At 60.6% G+C, this 13,111-nt stretch overlaps 1 protein-coding gene across 3 annotated transcripts in view; it reads left to right on the forward strand.

The window, feature by feature from the left end:
- RTN2 (reticulon 2) overlaps positions 1 to 13,111 on the forward strand; it is a 38,381-nt gene that overhangs the window by 12,711 nt on the left and 12,559 nt on the right. Inside the window, exons 2-4 of one of the 3 annotated variants that reach the window (XM_065570710.1) lie at positions 4,988 to 5,032; positions 11,283 to 11,774; positions 12,564 to 12,818. In XM_065570710.1, the coding sequence (XP_065426782.1) occupies positions 4,988 to 5,032; positions 11,283 to 11,774; positions 12,564 to 12,818 (792 nt within the window). Of the gene's footprint in view, positions 1 to 4,987; positions 5,033 to 11,259; positions 11,775 to 12,563; positions 12,819 to 13,111 lie in introns of those variants that run through there. The other 2 variants (XM_065570711.1, XM_065570712.1) reach the window with 2 other exon arrangements.

Genomic DNA, 13,111 nt, shown 5'->3' on the forward strand with positions numbered 1-13,111 from the left:
TAAAGAGCCGGTCAGGGGGTGGCAGGGAGGAGCCCCAAAGGAACAGGCCCGCCGCGATGCAGAGAGAGAGTCACCCTGGGACCTCCCAAAGGGGGAATATGGGGAATCCCCTCCCACGGGGAAGGCCCAGCATCAGGGACAACCGACCGGCTCGAGGGGATCCACGGGACCTGAGCTGCTATTACTGCGGCCGAAGAGGCCACGTTCGGGCCCAGTGCCCCAAGCTCAAGGACAGACTGAGCAGACCGAACCCGCACCGGGTTAACTTGGTAGAGGCCCAGACGGACGAGGGGCAGGCTTCCCACGCAAGAGGGGCTGGCAGCTTATCAACTGCTCAAGAGAGAGAAGGGCCCCCGGCCAGCTTCTCTGGAGGGCCAGATGCTCCGGATTCAAAGTTCTCCGTTTACAGGGTTGGCGCGGGGCTGTCCCTGCGGAGCGAGTGCCTTGTTCCCCTGGAGGTGGATGGGAAGAAAGTTTATGGATACTGGGACACGGGCGCAGAGGTGACACTGGCCCGGCCCGAGGTGGTGGCCCCAGATCGGGTGGTGCCCAACACCTTCCTGACCCTGACCGGGGTGGGCGGGACCCCATTTAAGGTTCCCGTAGCGAGGGTACACCTGAAATGGGGGGCCAAGGAGGGCCCCAAGGACGTGGGAGTGCACCACCATTTGCCCACTGAGGTGTTGATGGGGGGGGACCTAGAGGACTGGCCAAGCAGCCCCCAGACCGCCTTAGTCGTGACCCGTAGCCAGAGCCGGCGAGGGGCACTACGCCCTGACCTTGGGAAGGATGTCCCACCGGAGGCACCGAACCCTTCCCGGGTGGGGAGGGAACACCCAAGGACAGGCCGCGGGGTGGCTGGGGCTTCCGACCCAGCCGACGAGAGGGAGCAGGTCCCCATCCCTTCCTCAGCCGCCGAGTTCCAGGCCGAGTTGCAGAAGGACCCCTCCCTGCGGAAGCTAAGGGGCCTGGCTGACCTCAGTGTGGGACAGACCATGAGGAGAGGATGCAAGGAGAGGTTCCTGTGGGAGAAGGGGTTCCTGTACCGAGAGTGGGCTCCCCCGGGGGAAGTGGAGTCGTGGGGGATCAGGAGGCAGCTGGTGGTTCCCCAGAAGTTTCGCCACAAGCTACTGTACCTGGCCCATGACATCCCTCTCGCAGGGCACCAGGGGATCCGGCGCACCAGGCAGAGGCTGCTACAGAACTTTTACTGGCCCGGGGTCTTCACCAACGTCCGGCAGTACTGCCGATCCTGTGACCCCTGCCAGAGGGTGGGGAAGGCCCGGGACAAGGGGAAGGCAGCATTGAGACCTTTGCCCATCATAGAGGAGCCTTTCCAGAAGGTGGCCATGGACATAGTGGGACCTCTCAGCAAGACGACCCGGTCTGGGAAGAAATACATCCTGGTGGTGGTAGATTTCGCCACCCGCTACCCCGAGGCAGTGCCCTTATCGTCCATTGAAGCAGACACTGTGGCGGATGCGCTGCTGACCATTTTCAGCCGAGTGGGGTTCCCCAAGGAAGTCTTGACGGACCAAGGGTCCAACTTCATGTCGGCCCTACTCCGGTGCTTGTGGGAGAGATGTGGGGTCCGGCACAACTGGGCCTCAGCATATCACCCCCAATCCAACGGGCTGGTGGAGAGGTTCAATGGGACGCTAAAAATGATGCTGAAAACATTTATGAATCAGCACCCGCAGGACTGGGACAAGTACTTACCTCACCTGCTGTTTGCGTACAGGGAGGTACCCCAGGAGTCTACCGGGTTTTCGCCTTTCGAACTGCTATATGGAAGGCGGGTAAGGGGGCCCCTGGACCTGATGAGAGACGAATGGGAGGGGAAGGCCACTCCTGACGGAGAGTCGGTGGTGGAGTATGTCCTGACCTTCCGGGAACGACTTGCCGAGCTCATGGGCCTGGCCAGGGAGAATCTGGCCAGAGCCCAGAGGAAGCAGAAGGTCTGGTATGACCGCACAGCACGGGCCCGCGCCTTCGCCACTGGGGATCAGGTGATGGTCCTCATCCCCGTGAGGAAAAACAAACTCCAGGCCGACTGGGAAGGGCCCTTCAAGGTGGTCAAGCAACTAAACGAGGTAAACTATGTGGTGGAGCTGTCGAACCGGGCACACCACCACCGGGTGTACCATGTGAATATGATGAAGCCATATTATGACAGGGGGAATATGGTATTGGCCGTGTGTGGACAGTGGGAGGGGCAGGGAGATGACCCTTTAGTAGATCTATTCCCTGGGACAAGAGTTGGCTTCCCCCTGGAAGCAATTCCCCTCTCTGATCGGCTAACCCCTGCCCAGCGAGCTGAGATCGGAGGGGTGCTGCATCTGTACCAGCAGCTGTTTTCCAACCAGCCTGGACGCACTAATCTGACTGTCCACCGGGTGCAGACAGGATCGCACCCGCCTATAAAATGCTCCCCCTTCCGAGCCACAGGGAAAACTGCTCAGGACCTGGAAAGAGAGGTCAATGACATGCTGGCTTTGGGGGTGATCCAGCCGTCTTCCAGCCCTTGGGCCTCGCCGGTGGTGCTGGTCCCCAAAAAGGACGGGTCGATCCGGTTCTGTGTGGACTATCGGAAGCTCAATGCCATCACTGTAGCCGATGCCTACCCCATGCCCAGGCCGGACGAGCTCCTAGACAAGCTGGGAGGTGCTCGGTACCTTACCACCATGGATCTTACAAAGGGCTATTGGCAAGTGCCGCTGGATGCAGATGCCAGGCTGAAATCGGCCTTTGTCACCCCTCTGGGGCTCTATGAGTTCCTGACCCTGCCCTTCGGCCTCAAGGGAGCGCCGGCCACCTTCCAGCGCCTGGTGGATCAGCTACTGAGGGGGATGGAGAGTTTTGCCGTGGCGTATATCGATGACATCTGTGTCTTTAGCCAGACCTGGGAGGACCACATATCCCAGGTTAGACAAGTGCTGGACCGACTCCAGAAGGCTGGGCTGACCGTAAAACCGGAGAAGTGCAAGGTGGGGATGGCTGAGGTATCCTACCTAGGCCACCGGGTGGGAAGCGGCTGCCTAAAGCCGGAACCAGCCAAAGTGGAGGTGATCAGAGACTGGCCCGCTCCTCAAACCAAAAAGCAGGTCCAAGCCTTTATTGGGATGGCAGGATACTATCGGAGGTTCGTGCCCCACTTTAGCGCCATAGCCGCCCCCATCACTGAGCTGTGCAAGAAGGGGAAGCCAGACAAAGTGGTCTGGACCGAGGAGTGCCAGGAGGCTCTCCGGGCGCTGAAGGAGGCTCTGGTCAGTGGCCCAGTTCTGGCAAACCCAGACTTTGACAAGCCCTTTATGGTGTTCACCGACGCCTCAGACACAGGACTGGGGGCGGTGTTAATGCAGGAGGATGAAAAGGGGGAGAGACACCCCATCGTGTACCTGAGCAAGAAGTTACTACCCCGGGAGCAGAACTACGCGGCCATCGAGAAGGAATGCCTGGCCATGGTGTGGGCCCTCAAGAAACTAGAGCCATATCTCTTTGGGCGTCACTTCACCGTGCACACCGACCACTCTCCCCTGACCTGGCTGCACCAGATGAAAGGAGCCAACGCCAAGCTCCTGAGATGGAGCCTGCTCCTGCAGGATTATGACATGGACGTGGTCCATGTGAAGGGACGTGACAACCTGATAGCGGACGCATTGTCCCGGAGAGGGAGCCCTGAACTTCCCCAGGTCACTGGTCAGAGTGACCCCGCTCAGTTCAGTCTCGAAGGGGGGAGAGATGTGACGGAGCAGGGAGCAGGGCAGATTTGACCTGGGAATGTTGCAGGGGGATTGCAGTGGGGATGTGGGACTTCCCTTGAAGGAAGCTACCTGAGCTGTAACCTGAGCCAGGAACGGGGGTGGGGAGAATTAACACCTTCTGCCCGGGAGACTGAACAAAGGAGAGGAGCAGCGGGAGGAGTTTGGAGTTTAGTTTCGGTTGGGGCTGGGTGGTGCAACGCAGGGAACCCCAAGCTGGGGTCTAAGCTCCCTGAACCTCCCAGAGGGACCTAATTGAGGGGGTCTGGTCGTACCTACACGCTCTGCTTGAGACTGTGTTCCTGTCCTTAAATAAACCTTCTGCTTTACTGGTTGGCTGAGAGTCGCAGTGAATCTCGGGAAGAGGGGTACAGGGCCCTAACTCCCCCACAATCCGCAACACCTTCCAGTCCTAGAATCTATGAATCTATGAAAACCATCAGAGGAGTGAAGTCCTGGAACAGCCTTCCAAGGGGAGCAGTGGGGGCAGAAGACATATCTGGCTTCAAGACTAAGCTTGATAAGTTTATGGAGGGGTTGGTATGATGGGGTAGCCTAATTTTGTCAATTAACTGATCTTTGACTATTAGCAGTAAATATGCCCAATGGCCTGTGATGGGATGTTAGATGGGGTGGGATCTGAGTTACTACAGAGAATTCTTTCCTGGGTGCCTGGCTGGTGAGTCTTGCCCACATGCTCAGGGTTTAGCTGATCGCCATATTTGGGGTCAGGAAGGAATTTTCCTCCAGGACAGATTGGCGGAAGCCCTGGGGGGTTTTCGCCTTCCTCTGCAGCATGGGGCACAGGTCACTTGCTGGAAGATTCTCTGCACCTTGAAGTCTTTGAACCACGATTTGAGGACTTCAATGGCTCAGACACAGGTTTGATACAGGACTGGGTGGGTGAGATTCTGTGGCCTGCGTTGTGTAAGAGGACAGACGAGATGATCATAATGGTCCCTTCTGACTTTAAGTCTATGAGTCTATGAAAATGGCTGAGCCCCCAGGACTGCTCAGTGCCCTGCAGGGAGCGGGGTGAGGTGCTCATTAGGGGGCGCTCTCCCCTGGCAGTCAGTGCTGGCCCTGATGTGCCAGTGTAGTGCTAGGGGGGGCTGTGTTGCAGGGAGTGGGGTGGAGGGCTGGGGGGGCTCAGGGGTGTGTGGACTCATTGCTGGTCCAGGGCTCAGGAGTGGACTGACCCCAATGTCTCCCTCTATCTCTTGCAGAAGAATCTCCTTCTACTGTCTCCACCACACCCGACTCCACAGATGGTGAGTCTCTGCCCCCCACACCCTGTCCCCAGAGCTCCCAGCTCAGGGAGCGGAGCCCCTCACAGTCCCATCCCTGATGGGGTTTGGATCCCCCACGGCCTGGAGGCTGGGGGTGGGGGGGCAGATCCCCTCCCAGCCTGGTCCCCCATGAGGGTTGGGGGGTTGGATCCCCCATGGCCCGGTCCCCATTGGGAGGTTGATGGTGTGTGGGGGGCAGATCCCCTCACAGCCTGGTCCCCGGTGGGGTTTGGAAGGTTGGATCCGCCATGGCCTGGTCCCCATGAGGGGGTTGAGGGGGAACAGATCCCCTCACAGCCTGGTCCCTGGTGGGGTTTGGAGGGTTGGATTCTCCATGGCTTGGTCCCCATGAGGGGGATGGGGGACAGATCCTCTCACAGCCCGATCCCTGGTGGGGTTTGGGGGGTTGGATCTCCCACAGTATGGTCCCCATTGGGGGGCTGAGGGGGTGTCATGGTCTCACAGATCATGCCCACTCTTGGCCCCGTATGGTCCCTGGGGGGAACTCCCTTCAGTGCGACAGCCCTTCTTGGGGGTCCACTCTCTCCCGGGGGTTAAGTCCCTCTACCTCCTGGAACCGTACCTCTCTGAGTCTTAGCATGCCTGCCTCTCGCCGTGGGCCCCCTCAGGGAGTCCACTCGCCCTGGACCCCCAGGGCCTCCACTCCAGAGGGAATAATGCAACCCTGTTCTCTAGCCTGGAGCGACTCTCAGCCAGTGTAAAACAGGAGGGGTTATTGAGCATCTGAACACAGCGCAGGAAACTCTGAGGGCCTCAGGCCTGGCCTCCCTCAGCACAGCACATCCCAGTCTCTCCTGCATTCAGGTGGGCTCTGCCTGCCCCTCCTCTCCAGTCCCGAGCCATTCCCCCACCCCCTGCTTTCCAGATGGGCATCTGATATCACCTCCCCCAAGCCCCACCTCACTGGGTTATCCATTCTCCAGGCCATTGGCTGGGGTCCCAAGTTCCCTCTCTGGTCCTCTGTAACAACAAACTCCTTCTCCCATCACCTTGTTAAACAAGTAACACCCAGGGACACTGCACCCCACCATCTCTGCATGCAAACCATAGAAAAAAACAAGACCCCCCCCCACCACACACTTCACATCTCTCCCCCCTTCGAGTCTGAACGGAGCGGGGTCACTTAGCCAGTGACTTGAGGAAGTTCAGGGCCCCCACCCCGTGATAAAGCATCGGCTATAACACTGGCACTCCCCCTCACATGGACCACCTCCATGTCATAACCCTGGAGGAGCAGGGCCCATCTCAGGAGCTTGGCATTAGCCCCTTTCATTTGGTGCAGCCACGTCGGGGCGAATGGTCGGTGTACACCGTGAAGCGCCACCCAAATAAATATGGCTGCAGCTTTTTAAGGGCCCACACCACGGCCAGGCATTCCTTCTCCATGGCCGCATAATGCGGCTCCCGGGGCAGCAGCTTCTTGCTCAGGTACACACAGCCAGCACCAACTTCTCCCTGTCCCAGTACGGCTTCATCATGTTGACACGGTACACCCGGTGGCTGTGAGCCCGGTGGGACAATTCCACTACATAGTTCACCTCATTTACCTGTCTGATGACCTTGAAGGGGCCGTCCCAGGCAGCTTGTTCTTCCTCACGGGGATGAGGAGCATCACCTGGTCCCCGGTAGCACAGGAGCTGGCACGTGCTGAGCGGTCGTACCAGACCTTCTGCTTCCTTTGTGTCCTGGCTAGGTTTCCCCTGGCCAAGCCCATGAGCTCTGCGAGCTTTTCCTGGAAGGTCAGTACATATTCCACCACCGATTCTCCATCGGGAGAGGCCTTCCCCTCCCACTTGTCCCTCATCAAGTCGAGGGGTCCCCTCACTCTCCTCCCACACAGCAACTCGAATGGGGAAAACCCTGTGGATTCCTGGGGCACTTCCCTGTATGCGAACAGCAGGTGTGTAAATACTTGTCCCCGTTCTGCGGGTGCTGGTCCATAAATGTTTTCAGCATCGTCTTTAGGGTCCCATTGATCATCTCTACCAGCTCGTTGGACTGAGGGTGATACGCCGAGCCCCAGGTGTGCCGGACCACAGACTTCTCCCACAAGCACTGGAGCAGGGTTGACATGAAGTTGGACCCCTGGTCTGTAAGGACCTCCTTCCGGAACCCCACTCTGCTGAAAATGGTCAGCAGCGCGTCTGCCACAGTGTCTACCTCGATAGACGACAAGGCCACCGCCTCGGGGTAGCGCATAGCGAAATCTACCACCACCAGGATGTATTTCTTCCCCGACTGGGTCGCCCTGCTGAGGGGCCCCACTATGTCCATAGCCACCTTCTGGAAAGGCTCCTTTCTGATGGGCAAAGGTCTCAGAGCTGCTTTACATTTATCCCAGGCCTTCCCCATCCTCTGGCAGGAGTCACAGGACCTGTAGTACTGTTGGACAGCGTCAAAGACCCCGGGCCAGTAAAAGTTCTGCAGCAGCCTCTGCCTGGTGCGCCGGATGCCCTGATGCCCCGAAAGGGGGATATTGTGGGCCAAGTAGAACAGTCTGTGGCGGTACCTCTGGGGGACCAACTGCCTCCTGGCCTTCCAAGGTTCAGTTTGCCCCGAACCAGCCCATTCCCAGTACAGGAATCCCTTCTCCCACAGGACTCTCTCCTGGCAATCCTCCGCTTGGGATCCTGCACCGCTGTGGCCAGCAAGGGCCCTCAGCTTCTCCAAGGAGATCCTCCTGCAGCTCCATCAGGAATTCAGCTGCTGGGTTTGAGGGTCCATCTGTGATTGGCGGTTCCTCAGTTTCCCCACCTTGGGACGGAGGCTCCAGCCCAGCCCTGTCAAGCCCTATCCTCAGTGCTTTGGTCCCCCCTTTCAGGGAGGTCCCGCGTCCCTCACTGGCTCCGGCGCCGGCTCCGGGGAAGGACCAGGGCGCTCTGAGTGCCATCCGGCCAGTTCTCCAAGTCATTACCCATTAGCACCTTGGTAGGCAGGTGATCGTGCATCCCAACCTCTTTGGGTCCCTCAGCCCCCCATTTCAGGTGCACTACAGGCACCTTGATGGGGGGGGGCCCGAACTCTCCCCTCAGGGTCATGTATGCATTGGGCACTAGCTGGTCTGGGTCCACCACCTCGGGCCACGCCAGTGTCACCTCTGTGCCCATGTCCCAGAACCCCTGGACTGGCAGTGCCCCCTCTCAGTGGGCTTCCACCCAGTTGACACCCCGCAGGTTCTGCTTGGCTGCCATTTCCTTCATCTTCAGGCATTGTGCTGTTGTCACGGACTCACAGATCGTGCCCACTCTTGGCCCCGTGCGGTCCGTGGGGGGGTGCCCCTTTTAGTGAGACAGCCCTTCTCGGGGGTCCACTCTCTCTCGGGGTCAGGCCCTTCCACCTCCTGGATCCGCACCTCTCTGAGCCTTAGCACGTCTGTCTCTGCCGTGGGCCCCCTCAGGGAGTCCACTCGCTCTGGACCCCCCAGGGCCTCCACCCCCGAAGGGGTTGATGCAACCCTGTTCTCTAGACCGGAGTGACTCTCAGCCAGCATGAAACAGGAGGGTTTATTGAGAGTTGAACACAGCACAGGAAGCTCTCTGACCCTCAGGCCTGGCCTCCCTCAGCACAGCACATCCCAGTCTCCCTGCATCCAGGTGGGCTCTGCCTGCTCCCCCTCTCCAGCCCCGAGCCCCCCTGCTCGCAGCTGGGCATCTGAGATCCCCGGCCCCAGGCCCCGCCTCTGTCCATTGTCTTCTCTCCAGGTAAACAGGGTTGTAAACCGGGGCCTCCGCTCCTGCTTCTCTCCTCTGGCTGGAACCGGCTGGTTCGGTCACTGGGTCCTCACTCTGCAGCCCATTGTCCTCCCACTGGCCAGAACCGGCTGCGTCTCCTCAGCTGGGCCTCTGGGTCACCAGGTCGCCAGGTCACCGGTCGCTGGGGTATCCATCCTCCCGGCCACCAGCTGGGTCCCCACATCCTCTCTCCGGTCCTCTGCAAAACACACTCCCTCTCCCCTCACCTTGTTAAACCAGTAACACCCAGGGAAACTGAGTCCCACCCCCTCCGCATGCAAACCATTGAAACTCCACAGAAAACCCCCCACTTCGTCACAGCCACCTTGTGTCCTTTTGGCCACAGTAATTACATTTCAGGTCCCTCAAGTCCCATGAGGGGGGTCGGCCCGCCCTGGCATTCACGGGCACCCCTGAGTTGTGCTTCCTGGAGTCCCCCTTTTGAGAGATCTCTGTGTGACTTCTCTTCTGAGCCCCCGATGCGGGTCTCCCTCCTGCCCCTGATCTGCTTTCTACAAACTCATCCCACTGTGCAGATCTTTGGGCTTTCGGTCCACTAACCACATCTTAAGGTCTGGAGGGCAGATGTCAGACAGCTGCTCCAACCCCACCAGGTTATACACGTCCTCTGCAGTAGTGGCCCCTGTGCCCTTACCCCACTTGCAGAGATATTCCTCCGGCAGGTTGGTGCCTCCTTGTAAGTGACACCTGAGGTTTTGCGTACGCCCTGGAATCATTTCCTGTACGCCTCGGGGGTCAGTTCAAACTTCAGCAGCAAAGCCTGTTTGAACAGGTCATAGTCCCTTGTCTCAATACCATCCATTTGGCTGAACGCCTGTATGGCCTTGGGACCCAGCAGGGAGGTCAGACAGCGAAGCCTGTCTGCGGGGTCAATCTGGTTCAGATCACAGGCCTTCTCAAAGGCTGCGAGATAGGCATCAATATCCCCCCACTCCTGGAACTGGGACAGCAGTTTGGTGTCTAGATTCCCCGCAGAACTGGTGTCTTGGGCCCTTCCCCACTTACCCTCCGCCAGGCCCTCTTGGCCCACTGCTACTCCAACTCCGACTCGTGCTTCCGCTGTTCTGCACGGTCCGCCAGCCTCCGCTCCTCCAGCTCCAGCGCCTTCACTTTCAGCTCCAGTCTCTGCAGCTCCTCCAGGGAGAAACCTGACTGGGGCCCCCCTGTGCTGACTGGGGAGTCAGGTCTGATAGACTCCCGGCTGCTACACGGACTGCCCCCACGGCTACACCCCGGCTCTCCGGGCACCCGGGAGCCCCCCCAGGGATCTGGAACCTGTTCCGCAGACCAGTCATTCTCTACAAGCTGAGCCATCAGCCGCTCCTCAGTGAGCCTCCCCACACTCAGCCCCCTCTCCCTGCAGAGACGTGCCAGGTCCCTCTTACAGAGCTGGTTCTAGGCCATTTCCAGGCTAGTTCCTTCAATTCCCTCATTTTATCGCTGGCAGCCACTCACTGCAAAGTGCCTGCACTCCCAGCCAACCGTCTACAGGGTGCATCTGCCAACCATCCTCTGCTACCACGTTGTCACGCACTCAGAGGCCGTGCCCACTCCTGGCCCCGTACGGTCCCAGAGGGAATAATGCCACCCTGTTCTCTAGCCCGGAGCGACTCTCAGCCAGCGTAAAACAGGAGGCTTTACTAAGCGTCTGAACACAGCACAGGAAACTCTCAGGGCCTCAGGCCTGGCCTCCCTCAGCACAAGACATCTAAGTCTCTCCTGCATTCAGGTGGGCTCTGCCTGCTCCCCCCTCCAGCCCAGAGCCCCCCTGCTCGCAGCTGGGCATCTGCTATCACCTCCCCCAAGCCCCGCCTCTGTCCATTGTCTTCTCTCCAGGGAAACAGGGTCGCCTGGGTCTCCTCTCCTCTCTGCTATCTTCTGTCCCCCTCTGGCTGGACCCAGCTGGTCAGGTCACCAGGGTCCTCTCTCCGCAGCCCATTGTCCTCCCACTGGCCACAACCGGCTGTGACTCCCGAGCTGGGCCTGCCAGTCACCAGTCGCTGGGGTATCCATTCTCCAGGCCATTGGCTGGGGTCCCAAGTTTCCTCGCGGGTCCTCTGTAACAACAAACTCCCTCTCCCATCACCTCGTTAAACCAGTAACACTCAGGGGAACTGAGTCCCACCCCCACTGCAGGCAAACCATTGAAAAAAACAAGAACCCCCCCCCCACTGCATCACAGGGGGACAGAGCCCCTCACAGCACTGTCCCTGGTGGGGTTTGGGGGCTTGGATCCCCCACAGTCTGGTCCCCAACAAGGGTTTGAGGGGGAGCAGATCCCCTCACACTCTGGTCCCCATTAGGGGGTTGAGGGGGGGGCAGATCCCCTCACAGCCCGGTCCCTGGTGGGGTTTGGCGGGTTGGATCCCCCACAGTCCAGTCCCTCGCTGGGGTCTGAGGTTCGTTTTCCCTCCTTGCCCGGCCTCTCTGCCCCAGTAACCCCCGCGCCTCCTCGGCAGGCGGTAATGATGAGTCGGATTTCCCGGAGCTGCAGACAGCGCGGGAGTTCTCCGAGGACGAGGACGAGGAGGAGACGTCCTTGGACTGGGGGACCCCGAGGGAGCTGACCTTCTCCTACATCACCTTCGCGGGTGGGCCTGACGCCATCCCTCCCAGCGAGCCCGGCCCCCGGGGGCGGCGGGACTCCCTGGCCCGCCGGATGAGGGGCCCCCTGCCCCGCCCCGAGACCTGCGAGACCTTGGTGCCCACGCTGGGCGACAGCCTGGAGAACATCCCCAGCCTGTGCCAGTCGCCCGAGGGTGAGCAAGGGCTGCCGGCCGGGCAGTGCCAGGGGCTGGAACCCTTCTTGGCCTGGGATGCCCCGCTGAGCTACGCGGATGAGCCCTGCTCCCTGGGGTGGGAGGAGCCACAAGTCGTGCCAGGCGGAGGTGGTCACTGTGCCCCCCCTTTTGGGGCAGCAGAGCAGCTGGGAGCCCTCACCGCACACTCAGGTGGGAACCATGAGAGAGGGGCTCTGTTGGGGGGAAGGGAAGGGAGGTGGCTGGGGGATGGAGGAGGGGCTCTGTTGGGGGGAAGGGAAGGGAGGTGGTTGGGGGGATGGAGGAGGGGCTCTGTTGGGGGGAAGGGAAGGGAGGTGGCTGGGGGATGGAGGAGGGGCTCTGTTGGGGGAAGGGAAGGGAGGTGGTTGGGGGGATGGAGGAGGGGCTCTGTTGGGGGGAAGGGAGATGGCGGATGGGGGGATGGAGGAGGGGCTCTGTTGGGGGGAAGGGAGGTGGTGGTTGGGGGGATGGAGGAGGGGCTCTGTTGGGGGGAAGGGAAGGGAGGTGGTGGTTGGGGGGATGGAGGAGGGGCTCTGTTGGGGGAAGGGAAGGAAGGTGGTTGGGGGGATGGAGGAGGGGCTCTGTTGGGGGGAAGGGAAGGGAGGTGGCTTGGGGGGGATGGATGGAGGCGCTCTGTTGGGGGGGAAGGGAAGGGAGGTGGTGGTTGGGGGGATGGAGGAGGGGCTCTGTTGGGGGGAAGGGAAGGGAAGGGAGGTGGCTTGGGGGGGATGGATGGAGGTGCTCTGTTGTGGGGGAAGGGAAGGGAGGTGGCTAGGGGGGATGGATGGAGGCGCTCTGTTGGGGGGAAGGGAAGGGAGGTGGTTGGGGGGGATGGAGGAGGGGCTCTGTTGGGGGGCCAGGGCAGGCTGTGTTGCTGGAGGGGGACTGCAGCTGGGCTCGTGGGGTTTCGGGCTGTCGATGACCCCGGTGATGACCCCTCCACTCCCCTGTCTGTGGCAGAGGCTGCTCCGGAAATGGCGCCAGGGGACCACCCGCGACCCAAGGCCCTAATGCCGTGTCCTGCAGGGGGCACCCCTGGGCTCACTTACGCCGAGGGCAGCCAGCCCCCACCACAGACCTCCGCCGCCCCCAGCCCAAGGGAGGAGGAGCTGGAGCCACAGGAGGAGGGGGAGCAGGCAGATACGGAACCAATCGCAGAACAGCAGCTGGATGGGCTGGACCAATCCGGAAACACTCTGGGAGTATACATTATAGGTGAGCAGCCAATGAAGACAGAGAAGCTGGGAGCAAGGTGGGGGGCATGGGACAGGTGAATAACAGGGCTGTGGCTGGGCACTGCCCTGGGGAAGCTCACAGCACTGGAGTCCCAGGCAGGGCACTGCTCTGGGGAAGCTCGCTGCACTGGTGTTCTGGGTGGGGCACTGCCCTGGGGAAGCTGTCCGTGCCCAGAGTCCCCAGCTGGGTGCTGGCAGGGATGCCTCAGCCCCCCTGCCCCAAGAGCTGCTCCCAGCTTCTGGGCTGGTGCCCGAGCAGGATCCCAGGGCAGG

The sequence above is a fragment of the Chrysemys picta genome, chromosome 17 (genome assembly GCF_011386835.1).
Source record: "Chrysemys picta bellii isolate R12L10 chromosome 17, ASM1138683v2, whole genome shotgun sequence".
NCBI lineage: Eukaryota > Metazoa > Chordata > Testudines > Emydidae > Chrysemys > Chrysemys picta.